General features: G+C 33.5%; 1 protein-coding gene across 4 annotated transcripts in view; it reads left to right on the forward strand.

Moving 5' to 3' along the window:
* USP25 (ubiquitin specific peptidase 25) overlaps nucleotides 1–20,793 on the forward strand; it is a 136,331-nt gene that overhangs the window by 30,688 nt on the left and 84,850 nt on the right. For 2 of the 4 annotated variants that reach the window (XM_055313820.1, XM_055313821.1), the window contains exons 4-5: nucleotides 8,642–8,765; nucleotides 18,588–18,750. The exons of the other annotated variants lie outside the window; for them this stretch is intronic. In XM_055313820.1, the coding sequence (XP_055169795.1) occupies nucleotides 8,642–8,765; nucleotides 18,588–18,750 (287 nt within the window). The remainder of the gene's footprint in view (nucleotides 1–8,641; nucleotides 8,766–18,587; nucleotides 18,751–20,793) is intronic. 4 annotated transcript variants of the gene reach the window in all.

Genomic DNA, 20,793 nt, shown 5'->3' on the forward strand with positions numbered 1-20,793 from the left:
CTGGGTATGTCAGAAGATAAGATTTTATCACTTTATTTGAAGATTAACATATATTTATGAACCTTCATTTAATGTTGAAGAAGTAATTACATTTTCAATAGTTAGTAGGACTATATCCTTTTTACCTGTCATTTTGAGAGAAAAAGGAAACATTCCAAGGAAAGCTTATACTCTGCATAATAAGGAATTAAGTAGTAATGTACTTGGTATCTTTTCATTGCATTTTAATTTTCCATACTCTACTGAACTCTGAGAAAAAGCCCAAATCATTTGAAGTAGTATTAGTGAAACTTTTAGGCATCTTTTTTCACTACGTGGATCTCTTATCCAGATTGGATATTGTGGATTCTTAAATGAATGCTTCCCACCTCCATCTTAAATTGGAAATAAAATTGTGTTGGAGTTTTGCAATAAAAAATATTAATGCAAAAAAAATTAATGCAGAGGGGACTAGGAAACAGTGCAAGATATTGAGATATCATAGGTATATACTTAATAGATTCTGCTAAGCTTTTGTGTCATGACAGACTCTGTCATAGACATGTCCATGTAAGGCTTTTTGCCCAATTTGAAATCAAATAGTAATACTCTTTTCTTCATGACCATTAAATTCTTTTGAACTTTTTTAAAACAGGAAAAAAAACTGTATATGCCCACCAGAACAAGATGTGCTACAATTGAGCAATCAAAGTATGGATCAAAAGATGAGAGGGATTTGGGTAGGTAATTTCAACACAGACAGTAATGCCACATATTGCCTTAAGTTTCAGAGAAATTGGTATAAGGCATTGGAATTACTGTTAAGTGGTCAACCCCTTATAAACTTAGAATTGGTATACTTTTCCTCCAAAAGAAACTGAGTTATTAGGTAAGGATTACATAGAAAGTGAGGTTCTATCTTAGAACCCTGGTCTTGGTTACATTGCTTAGCCAGCCTAAAAGTGATTTAAAGCCCAAGTAATATATAGACCCAAGTCTAGGGTGTTTACCTCTGCTGAGGGTAAATTGCTTATGTTAAGCAGTTTAGGATTTTATTAATTGAATGCTAATATTTTTTCCATTCTTCAAATATGTTAAACAAGTAACTATGGATAGAAAAAAAAATAATACAAAGACAGTTAAATCTCTTTTTCCATAGAGATTTCTTTTTCTCTTTTTCTTTACCTTTTCCTTTTTTAAAGATTTATTTATTTGACAGAGAGAGCACGCAACCTGAGAGAGAGTCAGAGGGAGAGGGAGAAGCAAGCTTCCTGCTGAGCAGGGAGCCCAGTATGGGGCTGGACCCCAAGATCATGACCTGAGCTGAAGGCAGATGCTTAACTGACCAAGGCACCTAGATGGCACTCCATCAAGATTTCTAATTGCATAAAGCTATTTTGATGATGATGAAATGCTATAATGGTGTGAAAGTTGATCACAACCAGTTGAATGCAACTAGGCTAGGCTTCTACTCTATTCTAAGCATGTACTTAGAATTCTGTTAGACATGTACTGCAAAATGACTTGTGTAACTTTATGAATTTTCTTAAATTTTATGGCAGAATAATAGCCATAGGCTATAACTTTTGTTGACTAATATTGAATGTTAACTTCAATTTTTTTTTTTCGTAATCCAAGTTGGAAAACCTTAAAGTCTCTGACAGACTCAGCAATAGTTCCTTTACTATTCACTTTTTTTTTTTACCAGTGCTGCTGCCATTATAATTTCAGCAGCTATTATTAAAAATAGAACAAGACCATTTAAAGCTGAGCTTTTCGATATAGTTGCCAATAGTCACATGTGGCAACTTAAATTTAAATATAAATTAATACTAAAATTTAGTTTCCTCTCTTGCACTAGCCATATTTTCAATGTTCAGTAGAAGTCACATGTGCCTGATGGCTACTGTATTGGACAGTGCAGATTAATAGAGTTTTTCCATCATCACAGAAGGCTCTTTTGAACCTTGATGTTTGAGAGAATCTGAGTTCAGCAGTGAGAAGATTGGAAAAGTAGGAACATCTTATGAGCTGACAGGAAGCAGAGAGAGGAGAATGGAAGCGTGGGGTGGGAAACACAATTTACATTGCGTATGTCTTCTTGCTTTTAAATACTGTTCTTCTAATGTGATACTTTATGCTATTTGTCCTTTCACTTACTAGAAAAAATTCTGGGTGGATAAAGCATATGTTTTCTAGTCTTCTAATTAGTGCCACTGGGAAGATGGCTCACTTATTTTTGTCTCTGTTCTGTAGTCTATATTTAGTCTTATTTGTTTAGCAAATATTTATTGATTGCCTCATCTGTATCAGGTAGTTTTTTAGGCTACAGAGTCTCAGTTTACATAGGGGAAAGACAGACAGTAAACAATAAATAAATAATGTCAGGTAGTAGTGAGTTCATGAGAAACAGTAGAGAAGGGTAAAGGGACAGAGGGTGACAGGGATGTGGTTGGATGTCAGGCAGGGAATGTGCTGAGACAAAGAATTGTTCAGGGAATCTCTCTAGGATGAATTCACATTTATCCAGATATCTGAATGAAGTTAGGGAGTAGACTTTATGATGTCCGAGGCAGGTGTATCCCAGACTAGACAGGAGCATATTTGGCTTAGGAAATGAAATGCGTGGATATTGTCATGGTGAAACAGAGTGCGTGAGGGTGAGAATGGTAGTTTTCTTATTTCTGATCTGCTGACCATCCCTTTGTTCATTTTTGCCTCTCTCTCTCTCTCTCTTTTTTTTTATTCTCAGCTCCATCACTTAAACCAACCACATCAACCTATCCAGTTGCCTGTCTCTCTTAAGGGCATCCCCATCCTTCTGGTAGCCCAGTGATTTTTTTTTTTTTTTTAAACAAGCTCTTCCTAATCTCCCAAAATAATCATTTAGTTTGCAGTTGTGTCAGTTTTTGTGTATTCCCTTCAGTTGCTCTTGTCTGGTATATATTATTACAATTCCTCAAACTCTTATTCAACAATTTAACTCTTAACTCTCCTAACAGTTCTTTCTCCTCATACCATTCCCCCGCCTAGAAATCTTTGCTGGTGATATATATAAACTTGATTAATTGGTAGGGGGAGGGGAAGGTTTTCCCTTAGGCTTAACCTTATTTGGGTAAGGAAAACAATGGAAGAATTTTTTCAAAATCTTTACATATATTGCAGTTTCAACTATATTATGGGCTAAATTGGCTTTGTAAACTAATTTGGAAGCCTCATGTCACTTAATATGCTGTTTTCATGGGAAAATGAATTATGAGTTATAAATAATGCATTGATTTGAAGTCTGATTCATTGTTAAGCTGATGACTGCCTGTATTTTGGAGTAAGCAGAGAAATGTTTCAGAGTTGGTATTTAAGTTTTAATACTGAAATAGTATTTCTTTGGAGAGTGAAAGTTTTATTAGGCGAGTGTTATGTTTTGGTATTTATATTTCCAACTTTATAGAAAAAAGTGTTTTAATTTGGGCAGACTTGAAAATGATGGAGGTTTTTGTAACATGCGATTTTTTCTAGTGTTACTCAGCCAGCAGTGACAATTGCGCCCTTGAATTATGTTCATACTTGTACTAGAGGGAGGGTTGGCTGAAACAAAGTTTGGTGTCTCATTGAGATCCTCCCTTGACACAGATATAAAAATATTCATAAGAACTTGGTATTTGGATGGAATTTTTTTTAAGATATTTTATTTATTTGAGAGGGAGAGAGTGTGAGTGAGAGAGCACTAGCAGGGGGAGAGGCAGAGGAAGAGGGAGAAGCAACTCCCCCCTGAGCAGGGAGCCTGATACAGGGCTCAATCTCAGGACCCTGGGATCATGACCTGAACTGAAGGCAAATGCTCAACCTACTGAGCCACCGAGGTGCCCCCTGGATGAAAGTTTTACAAAGGCTAAATTTTTACAGTTGAAATTAGAAATTGTTTCAGTTAGAAATTATTTATAGCCAAGCATATTCTCTGTTCCTTTTTTGAGTATAAGCATATAAGAAACTCATAGAGGGCTAGTTTTCATTGTGAAACAAATAGTTCATTACATGTTTCATGTTTTAGGAGAAATTGTGCTAACTCCAAACAAAGGAAAAACTCATGTTTAACCTTCTGTTGAAATGTGTGTGAGTAGGTTATAGTGGTCTTTGAGGATTGCCTTATTGTTTAAAATATCCTATGGAAAGAGGAGGCTTTATGAAGTAATGGGAACATCATGGAGAAAGTTATTGTAATTATAATGAAACTACAAGTAATAAATAAACTTTCTCCATTGCTTAAAGGAAAAAGCTACAACTTTTCAGTTAAGGACCAATAGTCTCTGATTCACCTTTCTAGCATTAAAGACTACTATTGCTTATTTCTTTCTGTGCTTACACTCAGTATTTCTGACACCAGAAATGTGAATTTTTTTCCACACCTCACTGATACTCTAGTACTAGTGGGGTGTAATTCAGTTCAATTCTGAAACTCTCTACCTGATGTTAACTTTAGATTCTACAAGTTAAGGGCTTGCAGTCCCACAAGACACCCACACTTTAGATGCCAGTCATATGTAGTGAGTCTGCAGGTTCCTTCCATAAGTCTGTCTGACTTGGCTACAAATTGGGGGTTCCCAAAACCCCCTCTTTGAGTTTGAGAATTTGCAATAATGGCTCGCAGAAATCAGAACACTTAACATGTCCTGGTTTATTTTTTAAAAAAGAATATGATAAAGGATACAGGTGAACGGTCAAATGAAGAGGTACATAGAGAAAGGTCTGGAAGGGTCCCAAGCACTGGAACTTCTGTCTCATGGAGTTGGGGTTTGCCACCATACCAGCATGTGAATATGTTCACCAACTTGGAAGCTAGAGAATGCTGTACTTTAGAGATTTTTATGGAGGGTTGGGCAGGTAGGCATGATTAGATTATTAACCTAATCTCTAGCCCTTCTCTCCTCCCAAAGAAAAAAATCCTCTCAAAGTTCCAAGTTTCTCACCTTGGCTTGGTTTTTCTGGTTTTTCTGTTGCAGCATTCATCCTGCATCTATACCAGGAGTCCACCAGGACTCATCATATTAAAGCAAAAGATGCTCCTGTCACCCAGGAAATTCCAAATAATTTAGGAACTCTGTATCAGGAAATGGATCAGAGACCAAATATTAGAAACTAAAGTTATTCCTGGCATCTCTATCACTTGTGTTGCTCTTGGAATGGATTTACCTATGCATGATTTTATTACACCATGGAAAAGATTTCATTTTAAATATTAGAAGAATGTCTACATTATAAAACAAATCAAAATTGTTGGTATCACTTGATTTACCCAAAAAAGCTTTTAATGTTGGGAAAATGTGTGTGTAGTGGTAGGAACAAGCTTTCCAAAGTTATCATTTTTGCTTGAAAAGTCTGCATTCCTCATTGGCAACACATACTTTCATTTGTTCTCCTATATAGGTGGCAGGCTCACTTTGTTTATTCTCGAGAAGATATCTGCCAAATCCTGAAGTTTGAGTAATCATAGTTTGTAGTTAGTTTTTTTTTTTTTTCAAGTAAAAATAGTGTTCCATGAAAAAAAGATAAGCCAGTTCAATTGGCTTGCAGCTCAAGCATTGAATTAGTGTTTTCTCTTGAGCAAAAGCTTACTTTGGATGCAGCAGAAGTACTATGCATACTTCCTGTTTTGTCACATAGAATGAAAAGAATATGTAAGTCAGTGATTGAGATTTAATAAAATAAAATTTTCCCTTTTTATCAAGGATCTAAGAGAAACTGGCTTTTTTTTTTTTTTGGAATAGTGAGTATCAATAGTTGTAATACAGTACATTACTCAAAGAACTTGGTGGTACTGCCTTGATTTTTGCAAAAATGCAGTACTTTTATGCACTATTGTCTTGTATCATCAGTGCAAATATGACCACAGGAGAAAGGCAAATAACATCTTGATATTTTTATGAGAACATTTTTACTTATGGAACCCCCTTCTCTTTTAAGGATCATGGTGGAATCCCCAAGGCTCCATTGACTACTCTTGGAGATCTGCTAGTAGAAAGGAAAGATTCATAGTTTTAAGATTTAAGTTTAAAGCTGTCAACCATTCTTTATTCTTATGATGATATACTTCATTTCTCACAGCTTCAGTTATTTATGAAATAGGGTTAAAAACCTTGCTTTGTTTTTTGCATTCATGTTGCTTGAGTTACAATTAAATCATGAAAGGTCTAATTATAAGTTGTTGCTATTTCTAAGTGAGTTTATGCTTTAGCCAGTTTCCTTTACTTGTCAGACATGAAACAGTAAACACTCCAGATAGTTTCAAAGAAGAAATTTAATCCAGGGAATTAGGTTCTTAAAAAAAAAATCTGGATGGAGTGGAGGAGGGATCTGCAGCTTGTCCTTATGAAATGATCCCCAAATTCTTGCAGAACTGGCTAGCCAGGGAAGCTGTTCCCTCTGCCACCGTCAGGAAGGTAGTGTGACTCAGGAGGCTGTTTCTGGGACTACTGAGTTCAAAAACATACTTCTGGAGCTGCAGCCTAGAGAACAAGCAGGCAGGATTAGGTAACTGCTACTGAGCTATGCCTGAACATTGGAATGCAGAGTCTAGTTGCCCTTCTACTCTTGACATCCTGAATCTGGAAATTGGACACTGGAATGCTGTGTGGAACAACCTGTATCTGTCCAGTCATGCTGGAGAAAAGAGCCTAAAGCGGCAGGATGGCTTTCCCTCACTCTGCCTTCTGTATCCCCTGCATCCCCCTAATGTATCTAGCTGGTGGAACCTAAATTCTTTTCAGAACCATAACTGTCAGTGAATTGGGAAAATAGCTTTTTTTGTTTTAATCTTTCTAGCTTCTGTAGTTGAAGAAAGCACACTAGGAGGGTGAGGGAATGGAATCTGAAGGCTAATTAGTCATATCCCCCAAACTGATTTTTCTGCTTCTTTGTGATTTTCAAATTATTTATTTTTTTACTTCCATTATTCTCTCTTTACTAACTTGAGTTCTAGTCATTATTTAATGACCAAAATATCCTCATTTTTTGAGGCACATTTATGCCTTTCTAATCCTAGCTGCTTCATCAGTTTTTAAGTTGGACTGGATGGCAACACCCCTATGGTATCTATCCATGACTGTGATCTAGGTGGACTTGGGTCTTGTAAGTAAGACTTAGGAAATCTTTGGCCTGTCAGTATATTTAGGCATGCTCCATCATTTCACTAACCTTGCTATATACTCTGTTCTGCATTTTACTTGACTAAATTTTTTTGGACCCTACTTATTACATTTTCATAGGTTTTACTATACTTCTAAAGATATTTAAAAAACACCTTCCATAGCCAGCTATTATTTCTAATATTTTTTTATATTCTTTTATAAACTACTGTTCAGAGAAAAAAGTGTGGATAACATTAGAAGTAGACTTTTGAAACTATCAATATACGTTATTTCTTTCTCAATAAGTGTGGCTTATTCTTTTTGAGTAACTACATATAACTCTAGAGTTAAATGGTAAAATGCAGGCATTTTATTTCCTATCCCTACCCTTTTTATGTTTCCCCTCTTGCAAATTCCTTTTACAAGATTACAAAGAAAAAATTATTTTTTAATGTCTCAAATACAAATAAAATAAATATACAACGTATACAAGATACTTGTAAGCATAAGCCTAACCACACAAAGTTATAGCTTTTTATCTTTCTTATCATACTGTTTTGTATTCCTCTACTTAACAATATATTATGGCTCTTATGATAACGGGTGTATTATTGCCATCTTCTGAGTGAAAGAAATAGACCAATATATATTGGGAAATTGGATTAAAAAGGTTTTCTTGAAGGTAGTAATAATATCTGTGGCCTCTGTTCTTTGGAAAAAGAATACTTACAGCATCAAGACTATTTTCTTTCTAACAAAAGAAGTTGGTATCATGTATTTGTATATTTCTTTTTATGAAATGAAAAGTTTTATTTATTTATTTTTTTATTTTATTTTTTTTAAAGTTTTTTTTTAAGTTTTTTTTTTTTTTTAAATAAGAGGACTGCATGTTCATTGAATATTCAGATGGTAGAGAAGTGTTTAAAATAGAAAGTGAAAGGCCTTGTTACTTCCTTCCTCTTCCCATAACCCTCTTCTTCAAAATTAACCACTGTTAACAGTTTAATACATTCTTCTAGTCTTTACAAAATGTATAAATAAGCATTTATGTATTCATGGTCAATTAGGTTCTGAAGCATAATTTTTGAGATCTCAGTTATTATTATACTTTGTTAGTTAATGTCTGGGTGGTAGTATGCATGAACTGTAATGTGTGTATATTTGTATAAACTTCAGAAAGCATAAATGTAAATGTTTAATTATGGTGATTTCAATTTTTGTTGGTAAAAACCTGTTTTTAGTGATCTTTCTACTTGTTAGCTTTTCATCAGAGGCTTCATAGCAAACATGGAGATTCCTGTGCAGTGAAAAATATTTATGCTCTTTATGTTTTAGGCATATTTTGTAGGGAAGAGCATTAAGTTTTCAAATATAACCAATTTAAAATTTACTTTGCATTCTCTTCAGAGAGGCTCTTATGGAGAATTAAGTTGGTGCTGACTTTGGTTTGAAAGGATATATTGCGTATAGAATCCCCATGATAAGAATTACCTTCATTTTGTTTGACTTTTAATTTTGAGAAAGATAGTTTTGCTTTTCAGATGTGATTGATCTCACTGGAGATGATAAAGATGATCTTCAGAGAGCAATTGCCTTGAGTTTGGCGGAATCAAACAGGGCATTCAGGGAGACTGGAATAACTGATGAGGAGCAAGCCATTAGCAGGTAAAAACATAATTTGTATAAAATAGATATAAGTATTCCTTATAATAGAAATAATAATTGGCTTTAATTTCAAGAGGCACAGAGATATATTTTGTTATTCTGAAGAAACCCATTAAGAAACTTTAGTATTGTTTTTATATTTTCTGTAACCAAAGTTTTCACATTCTAGTTCTGATTGATTTGGAGCTTAGATTTTTAGGATTTTGGAGTGGCATTATGAGGCATTAAATTTAGGTGAATATTTTAATACTTTTTTATTTTTATTTTTCTTCCTCTAATTTCTTTTGGATACATTGTCCCATTTAGTTTGTAGTCATTTATAGCAGAGGTTAGCAAACGTTTTATGTAAAGGGCGAGTAGTAAATATTTTAGGCTTTGTTGGCCATATGGTTTCTGTCACAGCTACTCAACTCTAATATAGACTCTAGTATAGTAGTGCCAAAGCAGCCATAGATAATACATAATTTAATGAGTGTGGCTATGGTCCAATAAATCTTGTTTTAAAAAACAGGCTGCCAGCTGGATTTAGCCCATGGGCCTTCATTCTCCATCTTCTGATCTATAATATAATAGTTTACTTACATTTTTTTTTTTTAAAGAAATTGGCAAGATTCCAAAATGTGTGATAGAATGCATCCTTTGATTTAATAATGAAAACTTTTTAGTTTGAAACATTTTGATTTGTTGATGGGTCAAATAAAAATAAATTTATCAGGAAACAATGTTGATTTTGAAAAGTCTTTAAAATATAACTATAATCTTCTGAACAACTCTATGGAGGTGTAGTGGTAGCTATTTTATTGAAGAAGAAATTGATCTTTTAAGAGGTTGAATGATTTTCCAAAAGTACACAGCGAGGGTAAATCTTATGACTCTAGAGTTTTTTTTCCCAATAATACAAGTTGCTTGGAATATAACAGCTTTCTCAGATAATTTCCCTTACCATGATATCAGTAGTATATTTCTTTCTAAGTAATCTGAGATTATTGTATGGCAGGAGAGGTCTCAAAATGCTATGTTTAGCAAAGGCACATAATTATTTTTAGTAATACTTTTTAATGTCTTTAAATGTTACTTTGGAAACTTCATAAAACATTGTATTAAGAGGAGAAGACTTAAAATTCATTGTCCTCTCCAGTTGGGTGTAATATCAGTTAATGCCAGTAATTCTAAATGAAAAAACAAAAATTTATGGATTATCTTTAGACATTGTAATTAGGCTTATTTTATGAGGGATTTAGAGAAATTGTAAAATTTGATTTGTCTCAAAAAATGAATTGGAATGAAATAATTGTCTTGAATAATTATAAAACTTGACTACTTATGCTTTGATCAGAAATATTTTAAACATGAAATACGTGAGTTGGATTTCATATTTAAAGGAAATGATCTATTATATGTAAAAGATTATAGAATAGAATATATGCTGTGATTCAAATCTTGTTTTTAAAAATATATGTATATTTTTGTTTAAATGAATTTATATTAGTATACAAAGAGAAAAAACTGTGGAAGCTTATATACCAAATAGTGTCAGTAGTTTTATATCACATGTTTTTAAATTAAAACAGCATGTTGTAATTAGTTAATAAGTAAAAATAACTTGAAAGTTAAAGTATTAAAATTATTCCTAATCTGTTAAGTTTAATGTATTCATTACATATTGTTCTAGATACTCATTTGTGTCCAAATGGAAACAAATATCTCTTAAGATAGTGTTTTTTTATTATTGGTCTTCTAAATTTTAATATACTCTTAAAATAGTGAATACTTTATAAATATTTTTATTGTACATAACATGCAGATTTGGTGTAGTGTAATAGAAGTAAAAACTTCTATTAATTTACTAGTACAAAATAAGTTTTTGTGGTATGTAGATTTTATAACTTACAGTTAACAAAATAATGTTAAATATAAAATGTGCGGTTAATAAGACACGTAAATCATACTGTGTCAGAAGAAAGGAATGTGAGAATTCTAGCTAACCCTTTGGTAAAGAGATATTTGTTCCAGTGGGTTTTATTAATAGGCTTAGGATTCTAAATTCAAAAGGGGAAATGATGTATTTTTAAGAAAAAGTTTATATATCATGCTCAAAAGTAAATATAACTAATTATACATTACTTAAGTTCACATAACAAAATTTTGCCAAATTCCTAGAATCATTTGATGATAGTTATATTTTAGCAGACATACTTTGATATGTATTCATACATTTGGAATACATTATAATTATTTGAATTACAGCCTATCTTTTTATATCTTACAATCTTCTGTTCAGCCACTCACAAAATTATGGTGAAATTTCTTAAGAAATTGAATATTTTATAGTGTCCTTCTTAATATAATTACTCCTCAATGTCAGGATTGGATGTATTTATTATAATTATTTCATGGTTACTAAGGCTTAGATGGGGAACAAGTACAATATGGATAACTGAATTTGCTAATAAACTACATTGTAATTGATTTGTGTCTGTGATGTGTTTGTTGTGAAAATGACTTGCTTCACAAAATGACTTTGAATTAGTTGCGTAGAGGATCGGGCTAGATTTTAGTTAAAGTTGTTACATACAAATCTAGGTATTTCGAGAAAAAATATGGTGGTCTAAGAAATTTTCTGATGAAAACAGCCAGAGTGTACTATTTGTTGTACATAAATTATTTTAAGATCTTAGCAGTATTCCAGAATTAAGATAGTAAAGACTAAAATCAAACTACTTCAGAGTGAAAGCAGGAAACCAAAGAAGTAAGTTCAGAACACTGAAAGTCATTTCTTGACGTGATATTTACTTGTGTATATAAACTTGAACTTCAGTTATGATATCCTTGTTGAGTATGGGGAAAAAGAAGTCAGAGGCCATGGTCTATGAAGGTCTGGAGCTTTAATAAGAGATCATTTCCCTTATTAAGTGGTTATGTCAAAGGGTGACATATTTACAATAAGAGTAGATTATATGTATCCCCCCACCCCCAGAACCTTAGAGCATTGCAAAGACAGTTGCTCTTGCTCTGAGGGGAGCAATTAGAGGTGATAGGACTTGCCCCTGCAAAGTTGTACCATGGGTTCACAGCTGAAATTTCTATCACTTTAGTAGTCTAGTAATTCTCAACTTGGGAATTTAGTTATTGTTTTTTTTTTAAGGTGCTAATTCTTTATTGAGGAATATAATATTACCAGGGAAGCAAAGATAAAGTAAAAAGGGAAAGAGAGAAAGCAAATTCAAGGGACTATGCTACTCAGCTTGCCACACTTATAAAAACAGATAACCAAACAAACAAAAATGTAAATACTGTTGATTGCTTGGTCACACTAAATGTCCCTAGGGGAATTTAGTTTTATATGGTGTTGGATTTATATTGTTTCTAGGTCCTAATGGAATCAAAAGTATGTTGTCTCTCTAGGAAGGTTTCTTTATCCTTGGCCTCAAAGAATCCCCTTCAGTAACTTTTGAAGCTCTACTGGAACCACCTATGACAATTACCACACACACTTGGAAAAAAGTCACTATGAGGAGCAGCTAGAACAATAGGCAACAAAAATCAACAAAAATGCACCAAATATTTAGATATTGTGATGGGTAGAACTATGCTTTAGCTTTTAAAGGCAATAAGAAATAAGAAATTCTTGAAAATATGACCTAACACATTTGAAAAACAGCTGAAAATGCCTTTTGGAAATGAAAATTAGAATTACTAAAGTAAGAAAAGAAAACAGTATAGGCTTAATAGATTAGAAATAGCTAAAGAACATATTAGATTAGAGGGGGTATATAGGAGAAGAAATTCTACAACTTGTAACAGATAACTGAGAGAGAGTTTGAGAGACATGGAAAATAGTGAGTAGATCTAACATAGTTTAATTGGTATTACAGAAGGAGAGGAGAGAGTGAGCCAAAGGCCAATTTAAGGAGTGAATCATTGAGGATTTTTCAGAAATGGGGGGAAAAAAACCCTATAATTTTACAAAACCCAACAAATCCTAGTCAGGAAAATGAAAAGAAACTCACCCCTGGGTTCATAATACTGATAACTCTGGAATGTCTAAGACTGAGAAAATCTTAAAGATATTCAGAGAAAAAAAGTGGAATTATCCTTAAAATAGTGACAGGAAGGGTGATGAATGACACAAATTGACACAAGACTGTCAATTAAAATAGTTGCCAGAATTCTATACTCGGTGGAACAGTTCTGGGGAGTCTTACCAGGGCATTTTTCTTTGTGATTAAGCTTCCAGTTCTGAAAGACTGAAAGACTACTTGTATAGCCCCCACTGCTACAAAAGCAGTATGTCCTATTCTGGTAGTTGTAATTTTACCTTTTTTTTTTTTTTTTAAGATTTTATTCATTTATTTAGAGAAAGCACAGGAACAAGGGGAAGAAGGGGAAGAGGGCAAGCGCACAGGGATTGGGAGAGTGTTTTCCCAGTCGAATGTGGAGGCTGACATGGGGCTCCATCTCATGACCCTGAGATCGTGACATGAGCTGAAATCAAGAGTTGGGTGCTTAACCAACTGAGCTACACAGCAGTTTTTTGGTAGTAATTTTCTACTTGAACCTGACCTTTCTAGAATGGTAGGTCCAAGAGGAAAAAAAGGTATTTTTATAGAATTACAAGGGACTCATTGTACCTCCCACTTTGGCCTGCATGGCCACTTAGAGGAACTGGGTGAGTAGTATGCTCAACCAACTAATCATTATCTTTACACTTTAAGACTATTCAGTCCAACAAAGAAATCCAGGTGTCTGAACTAGAGTTGAGTTTGGGAGCCACCTGGAAGGTTTCCCAGTCAGAATGGCTTGGAGTTGTCATTAGGGGAAAGAAAAAAGCATCATGTCCAGGAATGGTTAGGGTGGGATTCTAAATTTTTAACGTAGGTTTCTGTAACTCCCACCCATTTCACCCTAGTCATTACTTGAAAGCTATTATGAGAGGAAATTGCCTTGAGAAGACGTGTTGAATAGGAGTAGGTGACGGAGGCAGTTACAAATCGTTTTAAGTTGATTTGTGAAAATAATTCAAGGGCTTAACAATATCAGATGCCTGCAGATCTTAGGAGATCCATACATAGAATGCTTATTATTCCATTTTTTGAGTAGCTCTTATGATAAAAAGGTACACCATTGTCAGATTATAAGTGGTTTGGAAAAATTGAAAATATGAAACAGATTAGTTTCAAGGGCTGCAAGACTGTGGCCAGAATTGACTGATAAGACTGGAACAGCAAAATTGTAACTTGAAAAAGTGTCAATAATGAGGCACCACTGATAGTCCCAAGAAGGGTTGGAGTGAATAAGGGGAGAGGTAGGTGGTCAAAGTTTCTATGTGTCAAATCTTACAGATTTGTGCAGGAGTACATGTCTGACAGGCAGTGGTAGCCTCTCTTAATGTTACTCAACATATGATTGTAGGTATGTTGCCTTGTTGGGTATGATGGTAGACACAGCAGTGGTGGTCACTGGGGTAGTGCATACTGGCTGAGTCATCCCATTAGAGAACAGGGACCACTGTATATATCCATCACAATGGCTAAAATGAGAAATATAGACAATACCAAGTATTAACAAGCATGTGGAATAATTGGAACCGTCACATACTGTTTGAGATAATGTATAATGGAATTACCACTTTGGAACACTGGGAATTTCTAATGAATTTCAACAAATACTATTCTAGTGCTGTTTCCATCTCTAGGTATAGACCCTTGAGAAAGGAGTACATTGTAGCTTTATTGATAATAACGAAAAGCTATAAACAAAACTGACACAAAAGAGTAACTGCTGCCTGAGTCCATGTATGTGTTGTTTAAGGACATGCAAAACAAATTTATGGTGCTAGAAATCAGAATGATGATTTTCTGGAAGGTGGAGAGGAAGGACATTGTTGGCTAAAAAAAGGGTATTAGAGAATTTTCTAGGCTAATGGAACTTTTCTATATCTTGATCAGGGTGGTGATCATATGGGTGTATACATATGTAAAAAGTTTCACTGAGCTGTACATTTAAGATTTGTGTATCTTATCATGTACAAATTACCCTCTACAAAATACTCTTTCCAAAAACGTGTTTTGAACTATGTTTGATAATCAGCATGCAAAATTATATTTCTATGTATAAAAAAGAATGATGGAAATTTTAAAAAGCTACCATTTATAACATAAAACTGTGAAAGTCCAATAATAAATTTAATGAATATGCAAGAACTTACCAAGGAGAAAATTGGAGGATATCACTGATACATATTAAAGAATATGTAATTAATTGGAAGCATACTGTATTTCACAAATTGAAGGACTGAACATAGTAATTTTTTTTAGAGAGGGGATGCACAGAGCAGGGAAGGGCAGAGGGAGAAGGGGAGGGAGAGAATCTTAAGTAGGTTCCACGCCCATTGCAGAGCCCCACATGGAGCTCAGTCTCACAATCCCTGAGATCATGACCTGAGCCCAGAGCAAGAGTCAGACTTTTAACCTACTGAGCCATCCAGGAGGACTGAACATCATAAAAATGGTCAGTTCTTCTTAAACTGACAATGGGTTTACTGTTATCCTAATCATACTATAACTTTTTTTAAAAAGGATATCAACAAAACGATCCCTCTCTCCCTTTTTTGTCTCCCTTCCTTCCTTCTTTCTTATTTTCTTTTTCGTTGGTCTACAGCTTAAATAATACGTATATTTTTCAGTGAGTATGATGTTTCCCTAAATGTACTTAGATGATCTAAAGTGGGATGTTTTCAACTTTACAGCTATAATGCAATTTAGGTAATTTAAATAACAATACAAACATAAAACTAGCATAAAAGCCCAAAGAACAAAACCAGTACAATAAAAATTTAATGGGAAGGTGAACATTTATCATAAGTAAGTGCTTTAAATATTCCATATTGAGTGTGGAAAGAAAAGAGCAAAACATTTTGTCATCCTTTTATGTTGCTGTGTGGTCATGACCAGTGTTGGGAAGATAAAGCAGGTGATGGGTAGTGGGAATTGCTTTTTGTTTTGTGGCTTTTGGGGTTGCCTCTCTAGGCATGCTATATTTTGTTATAAGCTTTTTCTGAGCTCTCTGAGATTGGTGTTGTTAGTTTTTTTTGTTGTTTTTTTTTTCTCTATTGACAGATTTAATACCTGGATTTGTAGCGGTTGCATACTTTATACTTTATGCTTCAAAGCCTGGTTAGTATCAGAGGCTTTGCTTTGGTGAGACCAGGGAAGGAACCCTTAGGTAGCACTTGTCTTTATAGAAAGTTTATATTCATTTTGCTAATCCTGGACTACAGAAGGTAATGGGGGCTTGGAAATAGAATAATATGTGAGCTAGAGGTTGGGCTTTTGCTAAAAAAAAAAAAGTAGCAAAAAGGTAGCAACCTCTAATATCTTAATCATCCATTTACTTCAAACATTTGTTGTGGCCCTAGTATTTATCATATATGCTTTAGGAATAAAACAGTGGGTTTCTACCCTTCACATGCTGACTAATAAATAATTTTGGTACAATATGATAAATGTATTTATGGTTTTTTAGGAGCCAGGAAGAGATGGTAGTAAACTTACTGAAGCCTGTTTTAAGTCCCTGGTGATACAAAACTGAACACTCTAAATCAAGAAGATCACAAAAGTCATGGTGTTCTTTTATCCACCATCTTAAAATATGATAGTTCTGCCATATGATGTGGCTAAGGAATATTACAATAAACCTATTTCTTTAAAACTCATATTTTTGTTATAATGAATGATGAGATCCACCATATGACTGAATTGAATATATCTTTTATATATGACCACTGGTGCTAATTCTTCTTTCCTGTTTGTGGTATTGTTGCTATTTTCCCCAGAATTCGTGGCTTTTTAATTTCACTAATCTCTAATTACCAAGGTGGAAATAGGTTTCCTTTATTTATACTTTTAAATATACATAATCCCTACAAGAAGAACAAAATTGTCAAATGAAAACATACATTATAAAAGTCAATGAAAAATATATACCTTCATATATACAGCAATCTTTTGTGTTTTGACTTTTGTATACTTTGTATTAACTTTTCTCTCTTGAGCATAAACGAGTTGCCTTATACAAAATCAGTTTGTTCCAGTTTATTATTATTATGCTGAACTCTACAACTTGAACAGTAGGAAGTCTTTCAGGTTGCCTTTTTGACTTTTTATTTTCCCCTTACGTTCTTGAAAACTCAGTAACAGTGGATGTTCTAGATAAATTCTGATTTTCTTCTGCCCCAATTCACCTAACTAAATATCTTCCAAGGAGTTATTATACCTTTTAGCGGTAAACAGTTTACAAGAAAAAGCCTCCTAGGGGCTGTGGTTGACGTGAGAGCTGAATTTTGGACAGAGACTGCAGCTAATGTTGGATCACCTTTAATAGTTACAGAGGTGTAAACTGTTCATTTTTAAATGTGTGAGTTTACTTTGATCTTTGCATTATAAGATATACCATGTGGTTGTTACCTGCTATTTTTTGGGATGTGGTTTCATTGATTCCCAAAGAATTTATCCTGTATTCACAGTTATTTTAAGTAATGATAAGTTTGAATCCTATTCCATTATATCTAACATCATGTTGAAAATAATGCTGTTAGAGATAAAAGTATAATTTACTTTTTCCCCATAATTAAGGAATATAGCTATATTAATTTGACATTAATCTGATAGGGCAGTTTCTGTAAAATAAGGATGGTATAGCATGAATGAGGTTTTCTTAAGCCAAAATGTTAGAAAAACTCATTCTTGCTGAGGTTTTTAAAATTAACACAAAATCAATTAAGACACCCGGATATTACTTATTTAGAGTAGTGAATAATACATGTTTTGAGCAGGCAAAATGTTTTGTTAGTTCAAATATGGGAAATGACAATTTTCCAGCATGTTGCAGTGTGCTTAAGAAGAACAACATGCAAATGCTACTTTGAGCAAAGTAGCATTATTCTTGCCATGTTTAGATGCATTTAAGATGTTGTATAGGTCAGCTTATTTTGAAGAGATAAATCTTTAAAATTTCTGGTATGTATGTAGGTCAACTTTTGGGTAAAGAAGTAAAGACATAAATATTCTCTTTAGTTAGCTGTCATAGAGTTATAGATCTCTAGAACTGAAAGGAACCCTAGAGTTTACCTTAGCTTTTTAATTTTTACTTATATATTCATGAGACACACACAGAGAGAGAGAGAGAGAGAGAGAGAGAGAGAGAGAGGGGGGTAGAGATACAGGCAGAGGGAGAAGCAGGCCCCATTGAGGGAGCCTGATGTGGGACTCTATCCTGGGACTCCAGGATCACGCCCCAGGGTGAAGGCAGCGCTAAACCACCAAGCCACCCCAGGGTCCCCTAGTTTTTTTTTTTTTTTTTTTTTTTTAATAGAAAAGGAAATTAATGCTCAGAGGAGTGAAAGTGCAGTTTGTTCAGTTTTTAATGTTTTCCTGATGATTCAAAGCAATTGTTATAAAAAACCAGTCACTATGTTATTTTGTAAATATTTGCTATAGTGATTTCTTAGAAAACTTACCTAGGTGCTGTATTCCTGGTACTAAACCTCAAATTTATTCAAATATATTTTCTGTTTTATAAACTGTTTCTTTGCATTTGAGATTTCCTTTTTTCTTAGGAAAAAAGGCTGCATGTCTCTTATTCTGTTTGGCACTACTGTATTCTTAAAACTAACTTCTACTTGAGTAAAGTTAGTGTTTAATAGTATTTCCCCAAATACATTATCCAGAGCTTAAGAACTAAAATCCTAGGGTATGGCACTAAATTAATACTTTTTTTTTCTTCTTTTTTTTTTTTTTATCATTTTTTTCCCCATTGCTTAAGAGTTCTTGAAGCCAGCATAGCAGAAAATAAAGCGTGTTTAAAGAGAACACCTACAGAAGTTTGGAGGGATTCTCGAAATCCTTATGATAGGAAAAGGCAGGACAAAGCTCCTGTTGGACTAAAGAATGTTGGCAATACTTGCTGGTTTAGTGCTGTTATTCAGGTAAGGATCTTGACATCTTACTTGGTGGGCATGATAACAATGGGAAGTGGGTTGCAGTTGTGTTTCTTTCAAGTTGTGTACTTTAAACATAAATGCAGGCAAGGTTTTCATATGCCCTTCTAACAAACTAGTTTGTAGATTGTAGTACTCCTAACTTCTCTCTTATCCTTACCCCCCAGGATGGGGTTTTAACAGTGGAGTACTGCCTATGCCTTTCACTTACTTGGGATTAATCTCTCCTCCCTCCCTGCTGTTAGGAACTGTTGTCAGAGTGTAAAGAGTGAAAAATGTTTTTGTATGTAATTCTCTGCACATTTTGAGAAGGAGATAACCAAGATATGAAATCAGAACTATTTTTTTTATTAATCAAATCAGATTTATTGTATAGTGGAATGTTATTCATAAAATTATAGTCATTTAAATACTCTCCTTAATAAAAGGAGGTATTTTGTTTGAGGAATATGTGAGAATGATGTAAAGAATGAACACTGATAATCAAAAGTAACGCTTTTTTTTTTTTTTAACTTGGAAGGTCCTTATGAAATGTTTCTTGAGACCCTTATTCTAAAATGAAAAATGTTTATATGCATAGTTATGCATCTTAATGTGGATTAGTTTTTTTTTCACTTCTTTTATGAGATAGGACTATTGTAATAATTCTTTGTCATTCTCAGTTAGACATTGATAATGTTATTCATCAGATTACAAAGCATTAAATTAAATGATTTCTTTAAAACAATCTGTGATTAACTCTTAATTTTTATTGCCCTTTAGGAAAAGATTTTGTTTAATTTTCCTAATAGTTGATTTGTAACTTACTATTTAGTATTCCTAATGAGTGCTATTTAAATAATTTTGTATGCCATTTCTTTTTATATTCAAAATTTCATTCTGTAGCCTTCCATGCCTGGATGTATGATGGCATATGCATCTTTGTGATATTAAAGCAACTAACTGATTATTTAGTTCATTTGCTATAAGATTGTTAATTGTGTTCTTTAGGTAATTAATCTGTAGTTTTAATTTTTTTCTACTTCATTGTTACAATTTCCAACTTTCCCTCTACTTTTTTACTTGGCACATAATACCATACAATTTGATTTCCTTTGATTTTCTAGATTTATGTCTCACTCTTTAATATTCTGTGGTGTACACTAGTTAGTAATATACTATTTTGTTTTTCAGGCTATTAAAATGTTAGGGAATACTTGAATTAATATAAATCTGTAATACTACCTTTGTTCCTATCCTTGATTAATTATTCATGAATATTTAGATATTCAGAATATCTAAAATTTTATTAGTCCTTTGTCTTTATTTGCACTGTTAGAGTTTTTACATTTATTGTCCAATTTAAATTTCGTGATTTAGACATTATTTAAAAGTATGAAACAAGGTTTAAGGCTGTGATACCAGTCTTTATGAATACACTTTGCTTCCTGTGTTTGGATAAGTAGATGCTATCTCTGCACTGTAACGACCAATTAATGAAGCTCATTGATTGGAAACCTCTTAGAAGAAACTACTTGCAAACAATCAGTATTTGTTAATTAAAATAGGTGCTTTTTATTTTTCTACACTGTATTTTAAGAAAGGTTTGTTTGAAAGAATTAAATTCATTCTAACAGAAATGAGGATAATCACTTTTTGTTTTCATAGCATAAACTTCTTTTAGTAGTTTAAATTAGAAACAGTTGTACATCTATTTCTACTCTAAGTGGCGTTTGCTGATCTTAGCTCTTTACTTTTCAAATTTTTGGTGTTTTTTGGTGGGAGGAGAATGGAATGGAAAAAATTGCTTGTCCTGTATAAAATTTGAAATAATTTTACTGACTTCTAAATTTTACCTTAAATTAGTGGCTGTTTAACTGGTAGCATAGCTTTACCACACTCCTAACATAGGTTAAGTATTGGGTTCTTGGGATTGTTACTATTATATTTTTTTATTTTTTGGAAAAATCTACATACCTAAGAGAAGTGACTTCTAGGCTTGAAAAGCTTGAGTTATAGTGAAGTGTTAGATCACTGGCTTTGGGTGTGCGA

Source organism: Nyctereutes procyonoides, unplaced genomic scaffold, assembly GCF_905146905.1.
Source record: "Nyctereutes procyonoides isolate TBG_1078 unplaced genomic scaffold, NYPRO_anot_genome, whole genome shotgun sequence".
NCBI classification, from domain to species: Eukaryota; Metazoa; Chordata; class Mammalia; order Carnivora; family Canidae; genus Nyctereutes; species Nyctereutes procyonoides.